The sequence below is a fragment of the Salmo salar genome, chromosome ssa15, assembly GCF_905237065.1.
Source record: "Salmo salar chromosome ssa15, Ssal_v3.1, whole genome shotgun sequence".
Lineage (NCBI taxonomy): Eukaryota > Metazoa > Chordata > Actinopteri > Salmoniformes > Salmonidae > Salmo > Salmo salar.
In genome coordinates, this window is record NC_059456.1 from 87,210,811 (window position 1) to 87,238,087 (window position 27,277).

The window sequence follows — 27,277 nt, forward strand, 5'->3', positions numbered from 1 at the left end:
GGATTGTCATACATTACCTACTGTATAAGGCCGTATTTCAATAAAACTGTCACTCAAAATAATTGTTTATTTCCATATCTGCAAATATTGCCTGAAAAACGTCCAATAATAAGAGGGGAGTTATCTGCAGTCTCTATGATCACATTGTCTTACAGTACAATAAAAAGTTATACGAAATGAATAATGGACATTTAGCAGCAGGTACAAAGGAAACAAATATTTAAACTCCCACATAACATAAACAAGGCATGAGTGCTTCTGTAATGACCATAACTAATTCAACAACATTACACTACATGCATCTGTGCAGTAAATGTAAAAATTCTAACTGGTAACTAACTCTTAAGTTAACAGCAAACTGGTCATGTGTACCTAACTTCTCTCTACTCCTGTAGGAGAAAAATAAGTACAGCCCTACTACTGTGAAAGGTCAAGGTTTCCACCATCTACAACTTTTCAATCCTCAACAAAACAAACAAACAATACAAGGCAGAGCTCCATGTGTCTTTCACAGACAGAAGGGAATGTAAACTCAGCCAACCATTTAAAAGAAACCCGTATTTCCATGTAAGCAATAATTTCATCCAGCAGTAGACAGGTTAATATCAGATTACCGGTTATAGCCTATCAAAGTACAGTAGATAAAAGGCTGGGTAACACAGTTTCCACTTAATCCAAACCCTTTATCTAGAAAAAGTGGCGTATAGCCTATTCCTCTCTTTCCTTTACACATGAGCCTAATTTAGTCTTAAAGTCTACCTTATATGTATAAAATCATAACTCCACTCAGCGTGGCAACAGTGGCAGTTCTAGACCATTTCATCTGGGGGGGGGGGGCAAGCTGGGGAGAGTAGTACTGTTAGAGGGGCCAGTTACATTAGACGTTATTGTTGTCATATCGTTTTCTTCACTGCATTGCAGGCATTAGCAGGCAAAAGACCATGTTCATAATGCAGATGCATGTGGTACGATAATGTTGTGTTCCGCCTAAAGCCGTCCCTCTGGAAAATGTTTGGGTTAAATTAGTATTCCGTGTTGCCACTGTCTAATAATGGATGTAAAAAAAGAACGATAGCAAAAATTAGTTATGTAAAAATGATTTCATACTCCACATTTAGGGGGCCAAAATTGTTGTCACAGGGGCACTGCCCCCCCCCCCAGAACCGCTAGTGCGTGGCAACCCAGTGGCTTAAAAACAAATAAAACAAAATGATACTCAGAACTCACCATGATACTCAAGTAAAAGTGAATAATACTTATTTTTCAGGTACTCAAATATAAACCAGCAATTTAAATTTGTCTTTCAAAATGACTATAAATGTGGGTACACTGTTGAATGTTTATATCATCATAGCAGTTGTCACTTTTTAAAATACAGCCATATACTGTTTGCACAATCAATTAAGTCCTCTCATATATGCAACATGAAAAAAGTATTTATATTGGTATATATAATATGTTTTTATTACGTTATCATCCAGTCGTCGACTGCTTATAAATAGGAGAAAGGAAGTGTGGTAGTCCATGTCACTGCTCGTTCATTTCACTTGGGATCCTCAATAGTGCCTTTGCTGAGGTCTGTCATTTTGGGGTATTTGACTTTCTTCTGGTCCAGCTCGTTCTGAGCCCATAACAGCAGCTTGAGTAGCTTGGCCAGTTTGGGTGTTGACTCCCTGTTCTCATAGTCCAGCACAGCCTGGTTCACCTCACTCCACACCTGAAGAGCATTGAGAAAAGAAAGAAAGGTGTTTAAATTACAGGAATACAGTCACACATAGAACAACCCCAAAAAGAGACCCTTTTACTCATGCACATTAAGGCTCTTTCTTTACATTAGTAAAATATGTGTAGTAAGAGCTGACTCTTCAACATCATATTTGCAACTTATCTGTTTACAGTATCTTTACATTAACCTTGGATGTGGTGTGGCCAAAGCCACATTCCTGCTTCATGTGTGTTTGCAGCTATTAGCATACTGTAAATACCATAGTATATAGACAAACAAAATAAGGATCTAAACCATATTGCACATAATGTTGCACACTTGATTAATACAATGATTCACAAATGTGTGGACATTTTAAAAGCATTTCATTTTCAATTTGGCTAACAAAAACGCTGTCTCCTGGAATTAAGATAATTAAGGTCATTCTTGCAGGGGCATGTGGCATCAGAGAGCCATTGTCTTTACACTATACCACTCAGAGGGGGGTATTTGGTGTACACGTGTCCCACACTACCTATGGAGGTGGCTTGGGAAAGAGCGATTTGAAGCTAGATCCGTCTCTTTACCACCCAAAAATACAGTGCCCTCTGTAATTATCAGGACAGCGTTTTCTTTTTGTTCCTTCTTCTTTAGGCTCAATACTTCAAAAGGTTGGATTAAAAATCAAACAATGACTATGAAGTGCAGACTGTCAGCTTTAATTTGAGCATATTTTCATCCATATCGGGTGAACCGTTTAGAAATTACAGAACTTGTTGTACATAGTCCCCCCCATTTTAGGGGAGGAAAAGTATTGGGACAAATTCACTTATATGTGTATTAAAGTAGTAAAAAGCTTAGTATTTGGTCCCATATTCATAGCACACAATGACTACATCAAGCTTGTGACTCTACAAATTTGTTGGATACATTTGCTGTTTGTTTTGGTTGTGTTTCAGATTATTTTGTGCCCAATAGAAATTAATGGTAAATAATGAATTGTGCATTTTGGAGTCACCATTATTGTAAATAAGAATAGAATGTTTTGAAACACTTCTACATTAATGTGGATGCTACCATGATTACGGATAATCCTGAATGAATCAACAGCCTTGGTTTCTCAAATGACTGCCTCACCTGGTTCACCAACTACTTCTCAGATAGAGTTCAGTGTGTCAAATCGGAGGGCCTGTTGTCCAGACCTCTGGCAGTCTCTATGGGGGTGCCACAGGGTTCAATCCTCGGGCCGACTCTTCTCTGTATACATCAATAATGTCGCTCTTGCTGCTGGTGATTCTCTGATCCACCTCTACGCAGACGACACCATTCTGTATACTTCTGGCCCTTCTTTGGACACTGTGTTAACTAACCTCCAGACGAGCTTCAATGCCATACAAGTCTCCTTCCGTTGCCTCCAACTGCTCATAAATACAAGTAAAACTAAATGCATGCTATTCAACCGATCGCTGCCCACACCTGCCCGCCCGTCCAGCATCACTACTCTGGACGGTTCTGACTTAAAATATGTGGACAACTACAAATACCTGGGTGTCTGGTTAGACTGTAAACTCTCCTTCCAGACTCACATTAAGCATCTCCAATCCAAAATGAAATCTAGAATCGGCTTCCTATTTCGCAAAACAAAGCATCCTTCACTGATGCTGCCAAACATACCCTCGTAAAATTGACTATCCTACCAATCCTTGACTTTGGCGATGTAATTTACAAAATAGCCTCCAACGCTCTACTCAGCAAATTGGATGCAGTCTATCACAGTGCCATCCATTTTGTCACCAAAGCCCCATATACTACCCACCACTGTGACCTATATGCTCTTGTTGGCTGGCCCTCGCTTCATATATCGTCGCAAAGCCAACTGGCTCCAGGTCATCTATAAGTCTTTGCTAGGTAAAGCCCCGCCTTATCTCAGCTCGATGGTCACCATAGCAGCACCCACCCGTAGCACACGCTCCTGCAGGATTATTTCACTGGTTACCCCCAAAGCCAATTCCCCCTTCGGCCGCCTTTCCTTCCAGTTCTCTGCTGCCAATGACTGGAACGAACAGCAAAAATCATTGAAGCTGGAGACTCATATCTCCCTCACTAGCTTTAAGCACCAGCTGTCAGAGCAGCTCACAGATCACTGCACCTGTACATAGCTCATCTGCACATAGCCCATCCAACTACCTCATCCCCATACTGTTATTTATTTTTGCTCCTTTGCACCCCAGTATCTCTACTTGCACACTCATCTTCTGCACATCTATCACTCCAGTGTTTAATTGCTATATTGTAATTATTTCGCAACTATGGCCTATTTATTGCCTTACCTCCATTGTCCTGCCTCATTTTCACACATTTTATATAGACTTTTTCTATTGTATTATTGACTGTATGTTTGTTTATTCCATGTGTAACTCTGTGTTGTTGTTTGTGTCGCACTGCTTTGCTTTATCTTGGCCAGGTCGCAGTTGTAAATGAGAACTTGTTCTCAACTAGCCTACCTGGTTAAATAAAGGTGAGAAAAAATTAAAAATAAATCATGAATAATGACGAGTGAGAGAAAGTTAGACGCACAAATATCATACCCCCCCCAAAAATAGAAACATATTCTATTCTTATTACAATAAAAGTGACTACAAAATGCACAATACATCATTATTTATCATTCATTTCTATTGGACACAAAACAAACAGCAAATGGATCCACCAAATTTCAGTCACAAGCTTGATGTAGTCATTGTGTGCTATGAATATGGGACCAAACACTTAACTTTTTATTACTTTAATACACATAAGTGTATTTGTCCCAATACTTTTGCTCCCCTAAAATGAGGGGACTATGTACAACAAGTGCTGTAATTTCTAAACGGTTCACCCGATATGGATGAAAATACACTCAAAATTAAGCTGATAGTCTACACTTTAATCTCATAGTCATTGTTTGATTTTTGTAGTAGAGCCAAAAGAAGAAGAAATGCTTCACTGTCCTAATAATTACGGAGAGCACTGTATATGTTGTGGATCTAGTATGCGTCGTCAAGCTAGTGTAGTGTAAAGAGGCTATAATTAAGCAATAAGGCACGAAGGGGCATGGTATATGGCCAATATACCATGGCTAAGGGCTGTTCTTATGCAAGCCACAACGCAGAGTGCCCGGATACAGCCCTTAGTCGTGGTATATTGGTCATATACCACAAACCCCTGAGGTGCCTTATTGCTATTATAAACTCGTTACCAACTTAATTAGAAATGTTTTGTCATGCCAGTGGTATACGGTCTCATATACCACAGCTGTCAGCCAATCACCATTCAGGGCTCGAACCACCCAGTTTATAATAGCCTAATAAACAATTATACAGATGATAGGCCACACACACAGACACACCTTCTGTCGCTGCATCATGTTAAGCAGGTCTCCAAAGGGCGACTCTTCTGGGTTGTCGAAGGCAAGAAGAGCCAGCGTCCTCTCCATCTCTGTCAGGCACTCACGGCTCTCCTCCCCCTGCTCTGCCAGCTGTGTCTGGGCAAACTCCAACGCAGACTCTGTCTCCTGCAGCCTGATTAACTCAATCAAGTGCTGTTGCTACAAAGAGGAAAAGGGGAAGGAGGGAAGTAATGGAGAGGGACTTTTTATGCTGACTGAGAACACATTGTCATTTTCAGCAATGGCCTGGGGAATAGTTACAGGGGAGAGGAGGGGGGATGAATGAGACAATTGGAAGCTGGGGATGATTAGGTGGTATGAAGGCCAGATTGGGAATTTAGCCAGGACACCAGGGTTAACACCCCTACTCTTACAATAAGTGCAATGTGATCTTTAGTGACCACAGAGAGTCAGGACACCTGTTTAATGTCCCATATGAAAGACAGCACCCTACACAGGGTAATGTCCCCAATCACTGCCCTGGGCATTGGGATATTTTTTTAGACCAGAGGAAAGAGTGCCTCCTACTGGCCTTCCAACACCACTTCCAGCAGCATCTGGTCTCCCATCCAGGGACTGACCAGGACCAACCCTGCTTAGCTTCAGAAGCAAGCCAGCAGTTGGATGCAGGGTGGTATGCCGCTGGCAAAGGAATTAAATATACGTTTTATCAAGTGTTTTGGTGTGGGCAATGGACATCCACAATAGATGTTGTTGTCTTGGACAAACTCTGATCCTAAATCAGTCCCCTGAGGGCATCCTTACCTGCAGGTGAAAGTACAGGTAGCGCTTGGTGTCAAGCAGCTCTGGGTGTAAGCTGTTGATGAGTGCGATGGCCTCCTGTATCTGTCCCTTCAGGATCAGCTCTCTAATCTTTATCCTCTCATCCAGAGAGTCCAGGTCCACACTGGGCTCGATCCCAGACTCCATCCGAAACTTCTCAGCTGCCTCTTTAAACCCTTCTGCACAAACACAAACAAGAGTGAGACCATCAAAATCACAAGAAAAATCAACCGGATAGATCAAGGAAAAATGTAGGATTCTGCTTCTGTAAGGAGAGACAAGCTGAAGATTCAGAACGGTTAACTGGGATAGAGAGCGGCTCAGATTGGAGGTTGTTTTAGCAGCAACTGACACAAAAGTGTGAATCGTGGAATACCTGTCACAAGGTAATTCATAATGAGCCGGTTCATGTCCGCCCTCTGTATGTGTACATTGTTCAGTTTGTCCATCCATTCATCTTTAGTAATATCTTCTGACTTTTCCGCGTAATTCATCATTGACATTGAGATCCTGTGAAGTTTGAATAAAAAAAGTGTGTTAGCTAGCAAGTAGTAATTGCACCGATATGTCAAGAGTGACTGTGGTCAAGAGTGACTGTGGTCGAGACCGAGGTAAATTTGGTTTTATATTCACAAATTCAGACATTCATCAGACATTCGCTAAAAGCCATTTACAAATGTAAAAATCAATAACTAATTAACCATGTCACAGAATCATCAACCTAGATATGATTTATTCTATAAATGTCTAGCATACATTTACAACCTTTGTTTTGAGTAAAAATTCCAGTTTTGACTTGATAGAAATACATAAAATCTATCAAATTCCATTTTAAACTGTAAACTTAAATCAATAACTAATTCACAGTTTGTCACAAAAACATCAAACTATGTATGATTTATTCTATAAATGTATACTTTACAACTTTTGTTTTAGAGAAAAATTCAAGTTTTGATTTGATAGAGGGCATGTAGTCTGTCTAGAGGGCGTGAGGTCAAAGTTCTAACGAGTCTGTTATACCCTATTAGAAATTCTGCATCTTCAGTCATATTAGATTAGATTACAGGAAAAAACTACAGGATGAAGGAGTCAGTTCTGACTAACAAAGAAGACAGGTGGATGGACCAAGACAACCAAGAGGATCAACATAGTTTTCCTTATCTCCACTGTGGAATGTCTTAAGAGTGAACCATAACATACACTACCGTTCAAAAGTTTGGGGTCACTTAGAAATTTCCTTGTTTTTGAAAAGCACATTTTTTGTCCATTAAAATAACATCAAATTGATCAGAAATACAGTGTAGACATTGTTAATGTTGTAAATGACTATTGTAGCTGGAAACGGCAGATTTGTAATGGAATATCTACATAGGCGTTCAGAGGCCCATTATCAGCAACCATCACTCCTGTGTTCCAATGGCATGTTGTGCTAGCTAATCCAAGTTTATCATTTTAAAAGGCTAATTGTCATTAGAAAACCCTTTTGTAATTATGTTAGCACAGCTGAAAACTTTTGTTCTGATTAAAGAAGCAATAAAACTGGCCTTCTTTAGACTAGTTGAATATCGGGAGCATCAGCATTTGTGGGTTCGATCACAGGCTCAAAATGTCTAGAAACAAAGTACTTTCTTTTGAAACTCGTCAGTCTATTCTTGTTCTGAGAAATGAAGGCTATTCCATGCGAGAAATTGTCAAGAACCTGAATATCTCATACAGCGCTGTGTACTTCTCCCTTCACAGAACAGCGCAAACTGTCTCTAACCAGAATAGAAAGAGGAGTGGGAGGCCCAGGTGCACAACTGAGCAAGAGAACAAGTACATTTGACTGTCTAGTTTGAGAAACAGATGCCTCACAAGTCCTCAACTGGCAGTTTCATTAATTAATTCAACGACAATAGTGAAGAGGCACTCCAGGATGCTGGCCTTCAAGGCAGAGTTGAAAAGAAAAAGCCATATCTCAGACTGGCCAATAAAAAGATAAGATGGCTTTTTTTTTTGCAACTCTGCCTAGCATCCCGGAGTCGCCTCTTCACTGTTGACGTTGAGACTGGTGCTTTGCGGGTAGTATTTAATGAAGCTGCCAGTTGAGTGACCCCAAACTTTTGAACAGTAGTGTATGTTACGGTTCACTCTTAGTTATCCCTATCTCCATTGTGCAATGTCCATGTTGATCCTCTTGGTTGTCTTGGTCCATCCACCCGTCTTCTTTGTTAGTAAGGCCTGACTCCTTCATCCTGTAGTTTTTTCCTGTAATCTAATCTAATATGACTGAAGATGCAGAATTTCTAATAGGGTATAACAGACTCGTTAGAACTTACCATACCTACCAACTCCATACCTTCAGGCTCTGATCAGGCCCTACACCCAAACAAGGGCACTGCGTTCATCCACCACTGGCCTGCTGGCCCCCCTACCTCTGAGGAAGCACAGTTCCCGCTCAGCCCAGTCAAAACTGTTTGCTGCTCTGGCACCCCAATGGTGGAACAAGCTCCCTCACGACACCAGGACAGCGGAGTCAATCACCACCTTCCGGAGACACCTGAAACCCCACCTCTTTAAGGAATACCTAGGACAGGATAAAGTAATCCTTCTAACCCCCCCCCCCCCCCTTAAAATATTTAGATGCACTATTGTAAAGTGGTTGTTCCACTGGATATCATAAGGTGAATGCACCATTTTGTAAGTCGCTCTGGATAAGAGCGTCTGCTAAATGACTTAAATGTAATGTAAATGTAATGTAAATGTAACTTTGACCACACGCCCTCTAGACGTACCACATGTCCTCTATCAAATCAAAACTGGAATTTTTACTCAAAACCAAGTTTTTAAAAAGCATGCTAGACATTTATAGAATAAATCATACATAGTTTGATGTTTCTTTGACAAATGGTGAATTAGTTATTGATTTATAGGGTTTTAAATATAATTTTATAGATTTTATGTATTTATATCAAATCAAAACTGGAATTTCTCCTCAAAACAAAGGTTGTAAAAGTATGCTAGACATTTATAGAAAATATCATACTTAGCTTGATGATTCTGTCATAATCAGTGAAAACGTTATTGATTTATATAGCTTTAAACGGCATTTTATAGATGTTAATGTATTTCTGTCAAATCAAAACTGGAATGTTTATTCAAAGCAAAGGTTGTAAAAGTATACTAGACATCTGTGACAAACGGTGAATTACTTATTGATTTATACTTCTTTATGACATTTTATAGATTTTATGTATTTCTATCAAATCAAAACTGGAATTTTTCAACGACAAAAAAAGGTTGTAAAAGTATGCTATACATTTATTGAATAAATCATACCTAGTTTGATGTTTATGTGACAAACGGTGAATTAGTTATTGATTTTTACATTTGTAAACGGCTTATGATGAATGTCCGAATATAAAACCAACTTTACCTCGGCGTGGTGTTTGAAGAACAAAACAACGCTTGCTATGTAGCTAACTAAATCCTTTAATTTCGAAAGGTTAGCTGGCTATTTAACAATTATATCATATCTACCATCTATGCGAGGAACAGAGCGAATATTCTGGTCTCACACACCAAACCATTTAGTCTGAAATTAGCTCGCTAACTATCGTTATTTGTTGTGTTGATACTAGCTAGATGGCTAGCTAACGTTAGCTTGTTGGTGCATCACCCACCAACGTGTAATTGTAACATGAACGAAGAGTACAATACACTACATAATACTATATTTTATCGCTATCAAATATAGTAGTCAGCTTTATTGTTCGATTAAAAATACCTGTAACAATCGGCTACGGATGTGTAGTTGCTTCAAGCTCTCTCGCGTGAATCACGACAACCGAACGTGATTTGGGGAAACATAACTACGATTGGCCAGTGGAATGATGTCATGGTTACCAAGGAACAGTAGCAGTGATGGGGTCTGTTCAGAACGGTTCAACGTTGCAAAACCTTTCAAATAGAAATGCATTTTGTGGAACAGATATTTTATGTCTTGTAGAATTGGGCTGCAAGGTTCTAAACGTTTCACCTCATTGTATATACCTTGGTGTAATTTGAAAGTCTGTTCTGTGGAATTAACGCAAAGTGAAAATGAAGTAAAACAAAGACATGTATTACTTCTTAGGGTACCCTGACGAAAAAAGATTGCAGTCAGATGTATATAACAGCAGTTAGAGTGCAGTATATCTGCCGTTATTCTGCAATTACTGTATCCAAAATACCACAGTCGACTACAGTTGCTGCACTTTTACTGCAGTTTCAAAACTTCCATTTTTTTTGTAAGGATAGGCATACTAGGGTTTTCTCAGGGTGTATCTGGTTGAGAATCACCTAGGCCTACTTTACTGTATTACATCTCTTCAAAATTCATTCAAAAGCAAATTACTTCATCACGTTGTAGCTATGTTTATTTATATTTAGTAAACATTAGTTTATAATGCAGTAATAAGGCTGAGGGGCATCCCAATCAATGAGCGTGCAGCGCGCAGGTCGATTGTGGGGGTGGTCGGGGGGCGGGGCCAATATACTGCTGCAGCTGTCCATGGTTGGGTTTGGTGGGTACGCGCGGTTCTCTGGGATGCAACCATAATCAGACACCGTTATTATATCTCTCTGGATCATTCCCTATACAGCGCACCAAAGCCGACTTCAAGAGGTAAGCATTGATGTGGATTGTTTATTTTTTAAACCTATTCTCCCCTTGCCCTTGAAAATGACTGCTGATTTGAGCGAGTCCTGTCTTGCATTTAGAGAAGGCCAGCAACAAACCAACATGGATGGTGCGCAGTGCAGCTGCTGATGCAGCTACATAGATTCATCGCTCCAAGCATCGCATTTAGGCTACAGATTCAAAAATAATCCTGAATATATAACATAATATTCTAGTTGTCCTTATAGCAAACGGACATTCCATGAATGATGATCATGTATTCCATTTATTTGAACAGCGTTATAGTGTACGGATTATAACAGCCTCAGAGTTTACGGGTTTTGACATTTTGCAAAAGTCGATTTTTGTGACAATTTGTTGTTTGGTCAGTCATTTGTGTCATGGCCTAAAAATGTTAGTTGTTTGTCTGGAGGTTGAAGAAAGGGTATTTTACGGCTAGTGCGCCATCTCAATAAATCTAGCATATCTATGGTCAGCTGCTTCCTTGGAAGTCAATAACGATTCTCCTCCCCAGGACCACATCACATAAAGTCTCACCATTTACACTAATTACTTGAAATGTAGGATCCAATTAAGTACATTATTTGAGTTTGTATTTTTTTTATTCACTGCAGAAGGTCCTTGACGTTTTCTGAATGCTGTAGGCCCTTGGGGTTCTCTGAATGCTGTATGCCCTTGTGCAGTCTGAAGCTGTAGCATCTTGATGTTTGTGATTTGTCATTAACTTCTTACAGATTTCCTATCAACAATCCAAACAATTGACAGTGAGAGAGTTGACAGAGTAGCTACTTTGAAAAGAGACCCCGAAGGGTACTACACATTGCAATTAATATCAGTGATTTGTGTGAGACCTCAGTTCTCAATTAGACACTGAGTGACTGAGAATGACAACACTCATATCTCATGTAAGTGAATTTGTTATTGATTTAGTAATAGCTACAGGATCCTGGTATTTGTAGGCCTATTCTAAGTAGAAACCCAATAGATATACAGTAAGAATATGTGACTAGGTTATCAGATCTGCTGTCGAAAGGGAGAGGGCATCTAAGTTCACAGCGAGATGATTTACTCTACTCTTTCCTCTTACAGGGTAGGAACCCTCTGAGAGTGCACCATTTTGGAGTGGCGGTAGGGATATAAGGTGTGCAATAGATCCCTGGAGGGTGGGAGTATTTAGTGAATTTGGGGCAGAACCACATATTTGTGAGAATGAAAAATACACTGCTTCAGTCAACACACAAGGTGCTATAGGCTGAATAATAGTGTAATGATGACTCATTGGTAAATAAACATGTGCAATTCTTCCTTTTCTCTGTGTTCAGATTGTGAAGGACGTGAGGCATCATGGCAGCACAAGAACAGGCGAGGCAGCGCTCACTCTCCACCTCTGGTGAATCACTCTACATTGTGCTTGGCATTGACAAGCTAGCCACTCCCGACGATATCAAGAAATCCTACAGGTCAGTCAGAGAGGCGCAGCCACTTACTGTAGCAGTTATACTAATACTCATCAATAAAAATATAGCCACATTATTTTCTAGAGTTGTGCCACATAAAAATATAGTCTTATGTTTTGTTAATTGGTACTATCTGATTCTCACTCTTATGTGTTCTTAGAAAACTTGCATTGAAATTCCACCCTGATAAGAACCCAGATAACCCGGAAGCTTCTGACAAGTTTAAGGAGATCAACAATGCCCATGCCATTCTGAACGACCCCACCAAGCGGAACATCTATGACAAGTACGGCTCCCTGGGACTGTACGTGGCTGAGCAGTTTGGCGAGGAGAATGTGAACACCTACTTTGTCCTGTCCAGCTGGTGGGCTAAGGTGAGACTGCGAGGTGCCATAGGGAGGTGGGGGGGTCGACATGTAGAATTGACTTTGTGTTAAAGATTAAATGGCATATTTTATAACACAAACCCTGTAAAAACAAAACAAAGCCTCTCTAACACAAAACCCAAACCGGCTGCGCGCGTGCGCCATCGTGCGCTATCGTGCATAAATGTATTTTGTCCCCCTACACCAAACGCGATCACGACACGCAGGTTAAAATATCAAAACAAATTCTGAACAAATGACATTAATTTGGAGACAGGTCGAAAAGCATTCAACATGTATGGCAATTTAGCTAGTTAGCTTGCATTTGCAAGCTAATTTGGCCTATTTTGCTAGCTTGCGGTTGCTAGCTGATTTGTCCTGCGATATAAACATTGAGTTGTTATTTTACCTGAAATGCACAAGGTCCTCTACTCCGACAATTCATCCACACATAAAACTGTCAACCGAATCGTTTCTAGTCGTGCAATAGTCAGGCTCCTGGCCCAGGGTGCAATAATTGAATAACATGGATTTCTAAATTTATTTTGCGACATGTCCGGTCTGGTCAGCATGTAACACCGTTTTCCTTGATTGTTATTGTTTTATCTTCTTGCCACACTCTCTTGATCACTCTTACACCTCTCTCTCACTCACACACACACACACACACACACACACACACACACACACACACACACACACACACACACACACACACACACACACACACACACACACACACACACACACACTGCCTTGTTTTCTCTCTGCAGGCCTTGTTTGTGTTCTGTGGCCTGGCCACTGGCTGCTACTTCTGCTGTTGCCTGTGTTGCTGCTGTAACTGCTGCTGTGGGAAGTGTAAACCGCGGCCTCCAGAGGGCCAGGAGCCTGACTTCTATGTGTCCCCTGAGGACCTGGAGGCCCAGATGCAGTCTGATGAGAGAGGTGAGATCGACTGCTTATTGTGTAAGAAACATGTTTCTGCATGAACACAAATCACTTCATCACTGACCATTGACTTGTTTCAATTGCATGGTCATTTACTATGGAGTGCCATCATTACTGACCATTTATATCTTACCTTGTGTGTGTGTGTGTGTGTGTGTGTGTGTGTGTGTGTGTGTGTGTGTGTGTCGCTCTCTCTCTGACAGAGGCTGGTGGTGAAGCAATCTTGGTGCAGCCATCAGCGACAGAGACCACCCAGTTGACGTCAGATGGTCACCATTCTACCTATCAGACCGACATGGGCTTCAACTAAACCCCACCCCTGTCCTGGCCTGTGGCCCTGCCTGCTACCCTGCTCCAACTTAAAAGGATGAACGAGAAGGGCAATCTGTTTAAACTTCACTAAGAGAGCCATGTCCTGGAGAGGAGATGGAGGAGTGAGCGTGGCCCACATACAGAACTCTTTAAGATACACCTCCCCTTTCCACCCGCTCCAGAGTGGTCCACTCCTGCCTCAATGTAGGAAGAAAGAGAAAGAAAATGTTTGCTTCCCTTCCATTTGTTCTTTCATATTCTTTAGCCTTTGACCTCACAATCCTCCAACCCCACAGTCCCCTATCCATATTTCATGTCATTGTGTAGCATGCACTGTTTTGAGAGAAATAAATAATTGTCTTCATTTTTTTTTATTCATACTGTTGGTGCACATGTGAGTGTGATTCATTTGGGGCACAGTTTACTTTATGTTTTTGCTCACTGATAAGAGAGGTTCGGCTCAGGGAGGTTGTGGATAGTGAGGTGTTTCTGTTCATTGTCTTTGCTGCATGCCTTCATCATTGAACATTCAAAATAGAGCTACACAATTCTCAGTTTAGAATTGCCATCAGCTGATGCCAGTTATAAACACATAGCCCCTTTCCTTTAGCCACTTAAACCCAGAGATTTGGACTCCTGTTTACCTGTGTTTGTGCCCTTCCCATTGCATTGTGGTTATATTGTGCTGAGATCTGTGCATGTAGAAGGGTGTAAAGGGAGGGCAGGGCACACAAGCTGCATTTTATGACAGCAATATCATGAAATACTGATGGTGACATCATTGCTTTCTTAACATTTGGTGGGTCTTGAATTTAATTGGCTTGGTTTGGTCTGTTCTTGTGTGAAGGAAGCATTGCTTTGTCCTGCCCCTAAAATCCGAACTGAATGCTTGTAATCTTGCCCCTGACTTCCCTGCATCGAATAACTGACTAACACCAGAAGATAAATATCATACATAGGTTTGTTAACATATGTAGTCATGTATATTTTGTTTAGTTTTACTTGCCACTGTGCCACCCACAGTCCCGTTGGATTGTTGGGATATGACCCAGACATCTCTGAGCAACACTTCTCTGCACATTTGAGTGGTTGTTCTCAATATCCAGTTATTTTATGTTTTACCTGTGCTTAATTTTCTTGTGGTTCCGAGTGTTACCCCACACTGTCTAAGCCAAGGACCATGACCTGATCCAATTTAGAGGAGGACATATTTTCATTCCAAGCACTGTTCATTTATGTTTAGATGTGATGAAAAAGAGTACTGTATGGGTGTAGGGGAAAGTTGGGAGCATTTGAAGAATATTATCATCTTGTTTTTTATAATTCTGTTGAAGGGAATTCAGAAGTGTTGTAATTGTCCAATGCTGTGTTAATTTCTTTTTACCATCATTGAATTTTGAGTGTCAATATTGGTACTTTCTTAGGTCATAAGTCATTTCATCAGTGGGCTAGCACTACCACAGGCAGCTCTTATCCTATAACCAGAATAGATTTATGTTTTTAATATAAATATATACAACTAAATATATGTAAAGTGTAACTAATGCATAACGTGCCATTATCTTCATTTGTTTGTTTCATTAATGCCAATTATGTTTCAATGGTTTACAATGGATGTCTGAGCTCCTCTCATCTGCCCTCTGCTTTTGATGATATGGTTGTTTGACATGTGTGGTCCTTTTACAGTGTTTGCTGTGCCCTCCTCAGAAACCACCCCATAGATATACCTACCTGTTATCGCTTCTTCATTGAGATGTTGGAAAATGCTAATTGTTAAATGAGTTGAATGCAATGTGTGTTCAAAAAACTACTGGACCAATGATCAGGAAATGGTTCCATAAAAATGTATTGATACAGACGACATAGTATATAGTATAATGATAGTGATATAGTAATTTTATGAAATTGATTTTATTTAAGTTAACTTATTTTGTCATGTTTTGATGATGAACAGCTATAGTTATAAATGGTATGTTTTTTTATGTGGCCATTAAATTTTGCAACGCATGGTTTAATGGTTAAGGTCTGTTGTACATACACTTAAATATTACGTATAAATCTGGACCTTTATGTTGTAGCATGGTAATGTGTGTGTGAAAGAAAACAAAGTGGGCCATTGATCTGCTGTTGTTAAATAAATGTTCCTGAACATTTACTGTTGTTTTCTTTATCATTTCAATTCTCATGCTTCTATAGTATGCTGCAAATATAATATTCTCGTAGGCCTACCGGGACCTTCAAATAAGCCTACACTAGAATATGAAAGGCGGCTTGGTGCATTGATTTTGCCAGTAGATGGAGACAGAGCCCGTGCTGTGGAATCCTCTGTTTAGCGCCCTCACTCATTTTACCACCTGATGGATATTTTCCCAAAGATCCAGCAGTCTGCACAGGTGCCCAAATTGTGTTTCCCGCATTAGCAGCAACGTTCTTACAACATGAATTGGGAAAGTAGCTTATACTGTAAAATAGCATCGATGATCAATGTGGCGCATGTTCTGTATACAAATACCTATTATTTGTTTACCTAACCGGAGCGCACTCCCCATTACCACACACACTCTCACGTGCGGAAGATTAACTCTGATTCTCATAATTACAGGTTGCTTTTTCCTCTTGAATAAACAACATTACTTTTCCAATAAGACTACATTATAGTGTTTTCTTCTCTTTTCTGTAAATGGCTTAGGTATGTAAACCATTGCGTGAGGCTGAATTTGAGCATAGAGAAGCATTTGAGAGATCTAGTATCGACGAGTAGGGATTGGACTCCATTTAGCAAGAGCAACGTTAGCTTGAACACGGAAAATACGTACCGGGTGAAACTGAGTTTTTCATACGTCTGCTGATCATGAATAGGCAAGGTAAGTCGGTTGCATTTAATTTACTAAGTCTAGATTGTTCAATTGTTTAATTACCAACTGACATCCTACTCAGAATCACGCGGCGAGATACAATACTTTATATTAGACTACCTAGCCTCTACTGCTATGCGTGATTGGCCACACGCAATGTTATTGTTAGATCTACAGGTAGCCATATAATTCATTACCATGGACAGCGCACTGGGCGAAAATGAGTACAACGTACTGGGTCAACAGGGTGGCTGGCCTACATGATGTAGCTACACATTTGTTCAGGACATTTTCAGCCTGTCCTTGTAACGTGGCGTTCATGACTAGACTACATTAATGTATTATTTACTTCATGAAGATGATTTACTTCATGAAGATGAACTGTATGTTTGAATGGCCAGTAGCTACTGTAATTAATGTCAACAACTGATCAAAAATGTATGCCCAAGCATCTATGGTTTGCATTTCAGACAGTAACATCTATACTCTTTTAAAAGGTTGCAGTGGGGAGAATGTTTCACCAAGGAACATTTCCATTGGAATATCAAGAAATGGTCTGACTAACGGTCTATCAGAGGAGGATGAGGATGATTTAAAGATGGAGCTAGCAAAGGTATTATTCTCTCTGTGTCTGTCCAACGTTGCCATTTTGTCCCATTCTTTATGTTGTCAAACATTGTCTTACTCATGTATGATGAATGTGTCTCTTAGGATAATACTTTGTAAAGATTTGATTTAGTATTGTACCCAAATTAATGGAAAAAGACAAGTAATAGAATAATTTCCAATCCAATTATTATTACCTCTGGTTCCTTGAAGGTAAACCTTTCTGTCATTTTGTTCTGCTCAGACAGAGGATGAGATGCAGACATTGCGGCAGGTGCTCTTGGCCAAAGAGAAATATGTGGTGGACATCAAGAGGCAGCTGGGTATGGGCCCCTTCAGTGAGATTAAACAGAACATGTCCAAAGGCTGGCATGAAGTCCAAACCTCCAACATGTAAGTACTTCCTGTGAGATGCCATCATGATGTCACGCTGCTTCAACCACCTATACACCATCACCACCACCAGAAAAATGTCTTAGAGTAACCTGAGGTATTAGAAAGAGCTTGACAATAATACATCAGATATAGCATCAGAATAGTATCAGAATTGAAGGCATTCCAAAACTGTGAATAGATTTCAAACTAATGAAGAGCCTTTGCAAATGAACCAGGGAGGTTTTGACTCTGACCTAATGTGAGTAAAAGTTGGGCAAAGGTCAAACAACAACCATGCCTGCCAAAGCAGCTATTGTAGCTATTATTATTTCTGGCAGAATGTTGTGGAAAAGCATGCAACGACTGGACCCTGTTTTAGCCTGGCGGGATAATTGCTGGGTACTCCTGAAAGGCACACTCATGTTCGGTACTTAGTGTTCTCCAAGATGATAATCTACCTCTGTTTTTACAGATATCTGACCGCCTCAGCTACTCTGGAGGACATCAGCCAATCTAACGCGTGAGTGGTTAATATGTTTACATCCTTCATATGCATTATATCATATAATACAACATAAAGGTCCATATGTTGATTTAACCAAGATGGGGTTTTCCAAAAGTGTTGTTGTTCTCACATGTCAACTAACAAGTAATATGTGGGGACAGCTGATGGGATTTTAAGGTCAACTAGGATCAGATGCCTGTTAATAGCCTGTCTAATAGCCTGTCTTAACACTGGCAGTAGCATTAACACAACAGGTTATGGCTGGCCTGGCCAGGGAGGAAGCACTTCACTTGGTGAAAACAGAGGGGGTGGGGGTATCTGGCTATTTGCACTAGGACGGGCGTGAAGATGATGTACGAAAAATGTATGCACTCACTACTGTAAGTCACTCCGGATAAGAGCGTCTGCTAAATAACTCAAATGTAAATGTCCATCCATGCTCACTCCATTTGTCCAGCTGCTGCTGTTGCTGCACGGAGCTCGTCACTGTGACGTTGTCTCAGAGATTTCCCTTTTTGTTGTTCCAATTCTAAACCTACTTTAAGGAATGTGAGGATGTGGTCGATATATGAATAGAATACCACTTATTGGGTACTTGAACACAGTACCTCAGTGACATCTTGATTGTGAATTGCCCTTTTCAACAATAAAAAAAAACTCCTGGCACTTCATATAGTCAACACTCTCTCCCTCTCTGTGTTTCTAGGTATAAGATGACCCATGACACTATTTCTCATGCAGGACAGATCAGCACTGCTGCCATGTCCACAATGGGTGTGGCCATCACTAGGAGACTGGGAGAAATGAGGTACCCTCAGCCTTCCCTTGACTCTTTTATTATCCTCCCATACATCCTCCCATTCTTTCCACTTCCTTTACCACCTCTAAAACTCATCTGTCCACCATTGGGGCCACCCTTCATATTCATCATCTCTTTTCTTAATCCGTTAAATTATCCATCCATCTTTTTAATCCAGCTAAATACTGTATATTCAGCTATTTTCATGCAGTTCATCTTCACAGGACACATTTGTTGAGGACAAAGGTTTCTTCTTGCGGACCTGTTTATGAATGCCAGGAAGAAAACAACAGCCTTAATCCAATCAGATCAGCCTGTCTTAGTTGGCAACAATATCTGTTTATCTACTGTACTGTTCCTACAAAGCCTTTAAATGGAGCCTGTGTAAAGGGTAGCTACCGATGTGATGCAACCCCCCCCCCCCACACACACACACACACACACACACACACACACACACACACACTCATACAGCGCACTGCCAATTTACACCTCCATGTGGCCTCTTGATTACTGTATCTGACCCATCTCTCTATCCCCATCTCTTTCCTGTGACGCTGCACACTTACCGGATAGAGCACTGCCTTTGCCAAGCCCACCTCGGTAAGGATAGTAGGAGTGCCTTGGCCTCCAGTCTACTGCACCAGATTGTCTCACCTCTGAAGCTTTGTGATGATGAAACATCTTGTTGCATTAGCTTTAGCCAGGCTCCTCAGCCCTGCAATACTATATTACCTTAGACCTGAGTGAACTACCTAAAATAACTAATTAAATCTAACTAACTAACTACTGAGTGAAGTGTTGCATTCGTTTAGACCTGAGTGAACTGCTGATAGATGCATGTTAATGTTGCTGACCTTTCACCCTTCACCTAATTAAGCTGCTACTGATATTATCTATTGTTCTTGCTCACATGCTGCACTATTGTAGGCCTGTCCTACCACATGCTGTACTGCTGCAGGCCTGCCCTACTACATGCTGTACTGCTGTAGACCTGCCCCACTACATGCTGTACTGCTGTAGGCCTGCCCTGCTACATGCTGTACTGCTGTAGACCTGCCCTACTACATGCTGTACTGCTGTAGACCTGCCCCACTACATGCTGTACTGCTGTAGGCCTGCCCCACTACATGCTGTACTGCTGTAGGCCTGCCCTACTACATGCTGTACTGCTGTAGGCCTACCCTACTACATGCTGTACTGCTGTAGGCCTGTCCTACCACATGCTGTAGGTCTGCCCTACTACATGCTGTACTGCTGTAGGCCTGTCCTACCACATGCTCTACTGCTGTAGGCATGCCCTACTACATGCTGTACTGCTGTAGGCCTGTCCTACCACATGCTGTACTGCTGTAGGTCTGCCCTACTACATGCTGTACTGCTGTAGGCCTGTCCTACTACATGCTGTACTGCTCTTACTCATCTCTCTTTGTCTCTCTTTCTGCTCTCTGAAACACCAGCCCCTCCTTGGGCCACTCCATCAGTGTGCCTGCTATGAGTATGAGGTAAGACACTGGGCACGCCTGTTTCACTCTCTGACATCCCTGAAATTCTGCACTACTACTACTTCCTGCAGTACCTCCATAGGCGGTGGATGACATTTGAATGATATTAACCTCGTCCCCTGGCTAATTGCGAACAGCGCTTGGGGAGGAAGACTCTGGTGAACGAGATTAGAATTACATTAATGCTGCAATTAAAAAAAGTTTAATTTAAAGTTACATTTAGTTTGATTTACTTTCAGTGAATCGTTTAACCTGAAATGGTACTGTACCTCAAAGTGATTTCCATTGTTTTAGAGATAATTTATCTTTCTGCCTTAGACATTCCAATACATTCAAGTCCTTTGAAGACATGGTGGGAAGCGTGAAGGTTAGTGTCTGTGTTCTCTCACAATCACAAACAAACACAAAGAACAGAAAATACTGTATTGTCTCGTCTTTGATATTCAATTCCTCATCTCTCTACTGTTTCCTGTCTCTCACACAGAACAAGGTGTCTGGGAGTCGAGGGAATGATGGAAATGTCTCTGGGTTTGGCAGAAGCCCATCTCAGAACAGTGGTTCCTTCTAACATAATCCACCTAATTTTCCCTCTTCCATCTGTAATCTTACTACAGTATACTCCCTTAATCACTTTCACCTGATGTCATTGTCCACACTACCCCATCAGACATTAAACATTTTGTAGGATGTTGATGAATGAATAAATGACCAAATACAGTTTCTATGGATTCCGTGTGGGCTATGCAGAGATATTTAACTTTTTTGTTGTTGTTGGAGTGGGGTGGGAGAGATTTAAAATGTCATACTGTGAATTGAATGTCATCAAGGTACAAATGTTTTTCTACAATTTTATAGAATGTAGCTTTAGTTGTGAGATAGGAGTAATGCATTTTGTATATCTTTGTCAGTGTTGGTTCCAACCATTCATTCATTTAAAATGTTAAATAGTATTTCCAATATCCAGATATTTATATTGTCCTGTTGATTGAAGGAAAATAGTACTGTTAGCTTATTTCCTGCTACTGCATTCTAAGAACATAACAATCCCAAATGTACAGTGAAGTATTTTTGTACTTTGAGAATTTTTTATTAAAACGTATTAGATGTGGTCTGGTCTCATGTGTAATGATTTTGGATAACATAACTTACGGTTAGCATAACGAGATACATAAACGTGATTATTGCTGTTTCACAGTGACAGTCATTTTTGTAAAATGAAAATGAGTTCCCTGACCGGGAATCGAACCCGGGCCGCGGCGGTGAGAGCGCCGAATCCTAACCACTAGACCACCAGGGAAGGCTCAAAACGATGAATACAATATCGTTTTTTACCTTGAACATCCGAAGATATTAGGACCAATTGTTACACTAGTCTGATTCCAATCATCTTACAAACACTGAAAATAAAAATTATGATAAGGACATCATGGCATATGTTCTGCTAGAGTTATGATTCATTCCTAAATGCAAAATTCCACGCCATAGCTAGAAAACCAAATTAAAACAGTGAATCAGAACTTTCACTGCGTTAAAGTTCGCTGACTTATGCTCAGTTCTTCGTGTTGTTTATTGTTTCCACAGAATTGACGTGGCAAGGGCATTGCAACCAATGATTGTGATATCATTGATTGCAACGCATATTTGTGCTTGCCTTGCCTGGTGCGAACGCTGTATAAAAGTGCCCTGTCCACGCCCATGAGCAGCTCGTCCAGTAGGCGTCATATCCTCCACTGTATAAAGCTACCTGCTTTTCGCTTTTCAGTAGCCTGCCTATTCCTACACGAACCACACCATAAAGACCTTGAAGGGTCCTTTCAGAGAATATACCCACAAATAGGCAATAATAGTCCTTTAGTGTAATTCACTGATCTTTGCCAACCGACCCTCATCCTCAATCCTTTGTTGTTTTTCAGCATCACCAACGCCAAATAAAAAGGTAAGATTGATTTGATTGCTTTTAGATTAAGGCAAACAATATGGTCCTCTGACTATGCCATCTTCAATGTCAATTGTATAACCTATATTGTCTAATAATGGACAATGTGTTTTCCAGCCTATATATTGACCTATTAAAGAAAGAGCTATGGTACTAAATTATAGATATATATTTTTACCTGGCACAAATCATTACAAATGCACATTTCACATTGTCTTTAATAATGTAATTTGCATCTACATTTTATCTGGATGGTCTGTTGTTTATCATGCACCTGCCGGTGCCACTGTCTATTGTGCTGCACGTGAGGTTAAATTGTATTTCTGCTGGCATGGTCTTTGCTCCCCAGGATCCTTGGGACTTCCCTACTCTAACCCTAACCCTTACCCTAACCATAACCTAACCTTAACCCTTACCTTAACCATTTTACATTTCAACTTCAATAGGGTAGGGACATCCCAAGGAACCTGGGATAGCACAGACCCTGTTGGCATGAATCAAATCACATTTTATTGGTCTGTACATATACTTTGCAGATGTAATCTCAGGTGCAGCGAAACGCTTATGTTTCTACCTCCAACAGTGCACTAATACCTAACAATATACACACATACAAAAAATATCAGAATGAGCAATGTCGGAGTCCGGAATATAAATATATATGTATATACAGTATGGACAGTATATACAGTTTGGACAGTATATGAATATAAAAGGTGTGTACAGCAGTAGTTATAAGGGTTGAGCCTTGACTAGAATACAGTAAAACAGTATGAATATAATGTGTAATGCAGATGCACATTCACACACATCTAATGTGCCCCACAGCAGTAAACATTTATTTCAACTTTATTTTTCCACTGTGTGAAGGGAATTGGTTTATCCTTGAGATGTTTTTTTTGCAACCGCCTACGTAGCACAGACGAGAATTAGGCTGGCAATCCCCAGCCATCTGGACTAGAGCTTCTGTCCTGTTTGGACCGGTTTGGACATGATAGAACTGACTTAGCATTGAACATGTAATCATGAGATTGCTTCTCAGTAAACTATTCACTTTTGCTTATAGTAATGTAGTTTGGTTAAAATCACATTTTTGGCATGTTTCATTCCACTGCAGTGTTTGAGATGTCAGTGTGAGTGTTTACCACAGTTGAACTGTTGGCAACCTTTCTCTTAGAAAAAGGTTTTTGATTCCTCTATAGTCCTGCTTACTGCTAATTCTGTTTTTCGAGTGGCTTAGTCAGTACCTTAGAGGTCCTGTAGCGGCTAGCCCCAGTGTTGAGGCCTGCCACGCACCTAGCCGGTGCACAGCACTCTGTTTCCTGGCTAGGTTCCCGGAAGTTGGGACATTATACCTGCAAACCCCGGCCGCGCACTGTCCAGTTATTTTCAGAACATGGTGTTGAAATCAGACTCTCAACTGTTGACCTCTATCACCTCTCTAAGCCAACAGTGAGACCTGCCTATAATAGGCTAATGATAGGCTTCTGCTAATGGATGATGCTAGTAATCATGAAATAGGTCGTCAATTTGCACAAAGGCTTTTGCACAGCTTTTTGTCTATGTTCAGGATGTTGTGTTATGGCACATTCAGTGAGATCTAGCATGCAGCATTCATAGACAATATTATTTGGCTCATCCCAGTATCACTTGCCTCTGCTTGCAAGGTTCCTGTTTCCACACTCGTAATAACCCATTCTTTTCTCTCTCCTTTCCTCTCTCTCCCTAAGGTTTCCCATCTTCCATCTTTGAGCGTTTTTGAAGGAAAGGTCGAAGAAAATGGCAGCAATTCCATCTACCGGCTCTCTCATCGCCACCCATGATTACTACAGAAGGCGCATAGGATCCACCTCTAGCAACAGCTCTTGTGGCAGTTCTGAGTACGCTGGCGAAGTCATTCCACACCCCCCAGGTACAGATGATCAGATAACTGCAACAGTGCCTCTGAAATGGCACCCTATTCTCTATATAGTGCACTACTTTCGACCAGGGCCCTTGGGGCTCTGGTCAAATGTAGTGCACTATGTAAGGAATAGGGTGCCATTTCAGACAACTCTCACTCTGACAAATGCCTTTAATTAGGAACATATCCTCTATCTCTCCGTGCAACTTGATCTGACCAGGTTCCTAATCTTCCTTTTGTATTATTCTTCTCAGGTCTGCAGAGACAGGACTCTGGTCACTGGTGGTCTTCTTTCTTCTTTGCAAACAAACAGAACCAGCCTGGCAGCATGGTTGGATCTGAACAGAAGTGAGTTCACTAACCTAAGAGTCACATAAATGGATCACATCCATGCATGGTTTAAATGTTGTGCTTGATTTCTCCTTTCTTTGTAAAATGTCTAATTTTGAGTAACCAGTTGTTAGGCCTAATTGTAGCCATGTACCTCTGTCTAAACAATATTTCCCTCTTGTTGCAGGAGTGGAACATACACGGTGAACAACGGTCAGGTGACTTGTATTGCCAGGGAGATGGTGTTGAAGAGGCAGCTCAGTGAAAGCAGCGACTCTGGGAAGATGGAACATGGGAGCCCACCACCCTCCTAATTCCTTCTCAACACCCAACATCCCACTCCTCACCACCCCATGGAGATGGAGGCAGCGGAGACTACTTTTTTTTTACCTTTTAGTGACGGAGGCTGCTTTTCCTCCCTCTTTGTTTATAAATAATATATTCTATCTTTTTATAATTAAAGACTAAAAAAGCCAAACAAAATGTTTTTTCCCCCAGTGTCTGTCTGATATCATGCTTTTTGCTGTTAAATAAATCAAAGTATTTAATACTTTTTTTCTTGAATTGTATTAAATAAGTCCCTAAATATTTTATTTGATAAATTTTTTGTTAATATTTTAGTTTATTTAAAGTTTACACACAGAAAAGATTAGGGCAGAAATTGCTCTCTAGTTATTTCCCCTGATTAGCCTAGTTAGTGAGAAAGTGTAGTTTATAATAACTTACTTTCTATAACAAGAGTGAATATTCCTATAACTCATAGCCACTATATTGAACATATGAAGTGTCCATGGCTCTGATGATCGGGGATAGACAGACTTTAGAAGGAGCAGTTCTGTCATCCACAATATGTAACCCGATAACAATCCTGAGAACTCCATTGTCAGGTTTGTTCATGTCATTACTGATGTGTAGTATCTGTATTACAACATGCTGCCAGCCAGTGTTGATGTACTTGCTGAATGGAATGAACCCGGTTAGGCTGCAATGTGATTAGCAACAGCTAATTGATAAAGACGATGGCTTATATAATACATTACACCTGTTCTGTTCTGAAATATAGATCAAGCACCTGTGGAACATTCTGCGTTACTGCGGTCATTCACATTGTTTCGCACAATCTCTTGGGGATAAAAGTGAATGTCAACTATATTTTTGATACAGTCTTTCTATGATCTCAACATATTGGCATGGTGGAGTCAACACTTAATTATATCAACAAGGATGCAATAAAATACACTTTCAGGATTGTTCATTAAAGCACGGAGTTAATGGGAAGAGTTCACTAGCTTTACACTGACTGAAGTCATCAACAATGTTTACTCCCAGTTACTGTAGTTAACCATTTAATTGAACCTACTGTATAGTTACACAAGTTATTCTCATTGATATGAAATCTATTTACCAAAAGAGACCTGTAGACATGGCTCGTACATACAGGCTACATATAGTTGAAGTCAGAAGTTTACATACACCTTAGCCAAATACATTTAAACTCAGTTTTTCACAATTCCTGACATTTAATCCCTGTCTTAGGTCAGTTAGGATCACCACTTTATTTTAAGAATGTGAAATGTCAGAATAATAGTAGAGAGAATGATTTATTTCAGCTTTTATTTCTTTCATCACATTCCCAGTGGGTCAGAAGTTTACATACACTCAATTAGTATTTGGTAGCATTGCCTTTAAATTATTTAACTTGGGTCAAACATTTCGGGTAGGCTTCCACAAACTTCCCACAACATGCAACTTGCAAGCCTCCCCCTTTTTCCTCCAAATATCATGATGATCATTATGGCCAAACAGTTCTATTTTTGTTTCATGAGACCAGGGGACATTTCCCCAAAAAGTACGATCTTTGTCCCCATGTGCAGTTGCAAACCGTAGTCTGGCTTTTTTATAGCGGTTTTGGAGCAGTGGCTTCTTCCTTGTTGAGTGGCCTTTCAGGTTATGTCGATATAGGACTCGTTTTACTGTGGATATAGATACATTTGTACCTCTTTCCTCCAGCATCTTCACAAGGTCCTTTGCTGTTGTTCTGGGATTGATTTGCACTTTTCGCACCAAAGTACGTTCATTTCTAGGAGACAGAACGCGTCTCCTTCCTGAGCGGTATGATGGGTGCGTGGTCCCATGGTGTTTATACTTGCGTACTATTGTTTGTACAGATGAACGTGGTACCTTCAGGTGTTTGGAAATTGCTCCCAAATATGAACCAGACTTGTGGAGGTCTACAATTTTTTTCTGAGGTCTTTGTTGATTTCTTTTGATTTTCCCATGATGTCAAGCAAAGAGGCACTGAGTTTGAAGGTAGGCCCTGAAATACATCCACAGGTACACCTCCAATTGACTCAAATGATGTCAATTCTCTCACGTCACCCCGCTCCTCCGCTCTCTCCACTGGCTTCCAGTTGAAGCTCGCATCCGCTACAAGACCATGGTGCTTGCCTACGGAGCTGTGAGGGGAACGGCACCTCCGTACCTTCAGGCTCTGATCAGGCCCTACACCCAAACAAGGGCACTGCGTTCATCCACCTCTGGCCTGCTCGCCTCCCTACCTCTGAGGAAGCACAGTTCCCGCTCAGCCCAGTCAAAACTGTTCGCTGCTCTGGCACCCCAATGGTGGAACAAGCTCCCTCACGACGCCAGGACAGCGGAGTCAATCACCACCTTCCGGAGACACCTGAAACCCCACCTCTTTAAGGAATACCTAGGATAGGATAAAGTAATCCTTCTAACCCCCCCCTTAAAAGATTTAGATGCACTATTGTAAAGTGGTTGTTCCACTGGATATCATAAGGTGAAT

At 40.8% G+C, this 27,277-nt stretch overlaps 4 protein-coding genes and 1 non-coding gene across 8 annotated transcripts; 3 read left to right on the top strand and 2 right to left on the bottom strand.

The window, feature by feature from the left end:
- Positions 1-47: 47 nt before the first annotated feature.
- Positions 48-9,780, bottom strand: LOC106572460 (glucose-induced degradation protein 8-B homolog). 2 transcript variants are annotated; one of them, XM_014146666.2, is made up of 5 exons: positions 9,682-9,780; positions 6,292-6,425; positions 5,898-6,094; positions 5,094-5,291; positions 48-1,717 (listed from the first exon to the last, which is right to left on the bottom strand). In XM_014146666.2, exons 2-5 carry the CDS (start codon positions 6,416-6,418, stop codon positions 1,544-1,546), a joined length of 696 nt encoding a protein of 231 aa, XP_014002141.1. In that variant the 5' UTR covers positions 6,419-6,425; positions 9,682-9,780; the 3' UTR covers positions 48-1,543. The 2 variants fall into 2 exon arrangements, with proteins under 2 accessions (XP_014002141.1, XP_014002142.1); XM_014146667.2 differs by lacking the exon at positions 9,682-9,780 and adding an exon at positions 9,331-9,674.
- A 630-nt stretch (positions 9,781-10,410) lies between these two features.
- Positions 10,411-15,812, top strand: LOC106572461 (dnaJ homolog subfamily C member 5). Of its 3 annotated transcripts, none has more exons than XM_014146671.2 (6): positions 10,411-10,560; positions 11,665-11,716; positions 11,898-12,035; positions 12,193-12,406; positions 13,171-13,363; positions 13,549-15,812. In XM_014146671.2, coding segments are annotated over exons 3-6 (525 nt in total). In that variant the 5' UTR covers positions 10,411-10,560; positions 11,665-11,716; positions 11,898-11,919; the 3' UTR covers positions 13,551-15,812. The 3 variants fall into 3 exon arrangements, with proteins under 3 accessions (XP_014002146.1, XP_014002144.1, XP_014002145.1); XM_014146669.2 differs by having other exon boundaries at positions 13,171-13,342; XM_014146670.2 differs by lacking the exon at positions 11,665-11,716 and having other exon boundaries at positions 13,171-13,342.
- A 289-nt stretch (positions 15,813-16,101) lies between these two features.
- LOC106572500 (tumor protein D54) lies at positions 16,102-21,411 on the top strand. Its single transcript, XM_014146731.2, has 9 exons — positions 16,102-16,521; positions 17,010-17,125; positions 17,363-17,511; positions 17,966-18,013; positions 18,705-18,806; positions 19,374-19,400; positions 20,258-20,302; positions 20,621-20,669; positions 20,787-21,411. Exons 1-9 carry the CDS (start codon positions 16,509-16,511, stop codon positions 20,868-20,870), a joined length of 633 nt encoding a protein of 210 aa, XP_014002206.1. The 5' UTR covers positions 16,102-16,508; the 3' UTR covers positions 20,871-21,411.
- A 116-nt stretch (positions 21,412-21,527) lies between these two features.
- Positions 21,528-21,599, bottom strand: trnae-cuc (transfer RNA glutamic acid (anticodon CUC)). The gene has a single exon. It is a non-coding gene; the product is annotated as a tRNA-Glu (tRNA).
- Positions 21,600-22,013: 414 nt separating this feature from the next.
- On the top strand, positions 22,014-25,021 carry ppdpfa (pancreatic progenitor cell differentiation and proliferation factor a). The gene is made up of 4 exons (XM_014146672.2): positions 22,014-22,238; positions 23,969-24,150; positions 24,396-24,489; positions 24,659-25,021. The coding sequence occupies exons 2-4, from the start codon at positions 24,018-24,020 to the stop codon at positions 24,783-24,785; spliced, it is 354 nt and encodes a 117-aa protein (XP_014002147.1). The 5' UTR covers positions 22,014-22,238; positions 23,969-24,017; the 3' UTR covers positions 24,786-25,021.
- Positions 25,022-27,277: the final 2,256 nt, after the last annotated feature.

Bases quoted from the DNA above. Each gene is read 5' to 3' on its own strand.
- ppdpfa (XM_014146672.2), top strand. From the start codon at position 24,018: ATGGCAGCAATTCCATCTACCGGCTCTCTCATCGCCACCCATGATTAC. The intron at 24,151-24,395 runs GTACAGATGATC...TATTCTTCTCAG, and splicing joins AGTCATTCCACACCCCCCAG to GTCTGCAGAGACAGGACTCT. The intron at 24,490-24,658 runs GTGAGTTCACTA...CTCTTGTTGCAG, and splicing joins ATGGTTGGATCTGAACAGAA to GAGTGGAACATACACGGTGA.
- LOC106572500 (XM_014146731.2), top strand. The intron at 17,126-17,362 runs GTATTATTCTCT...TGTTCTGCTCAG, and splicing joins TAAAGATGGAGCTAGCAAAG to ACAGAGGATGAGATGCAGAC. The intron at 18,807-19,373 runs GTACCCTCAGCC...CTTACCGGATAG, and splicing joins AGGAGACTGGGAGAAATGAG to AGCACTGCCTTTGCCAAGCC.
- LOC106572461 (XM_014146669.2), top strand. From the start codon at position 11,920: ATGGCAGCACAAGAACAGGCGAGGCAGCGCTCACTCTCCACCTCTGGT. The intron at 12,036-12,192 runs GTCAGTCAGAGA...ATGTGTTCTTAG, and splicing joins GATATCAAGAAATCCTACAG to AAAACTTGCATTGAAATTCC. The intron at 12,407-13,170 runs GTGAGACTGCGA...TTCTCTCTGCAG, and splicing joins TGTCCAGCTGGTGGGCTAAG to GCCTTGTTTGTGTTCTGTGG.
- LOC106572460 (XM_014146666.2), bottom strand. From the start codon at position 6,418: ATGTCAATGATGAATTACGCGGAAAAGTCAGAAGATATTACTAAAGAT. The intron at 6,095-6,291 runs GTATTCCACGAT...GTGTTTGTGCAG, and splicing joins TATGAATTACCTTGTGACAG to AAGGGTTTAAAGAGGCAGCT. The intron at 1,718-5,093 runs GTGTGTCTGTGT...AATGCTCTTCAG, and splicing joins ACATGATGCAGCGACAGAAG to GTGTGGAGTGAGGTGAACCA.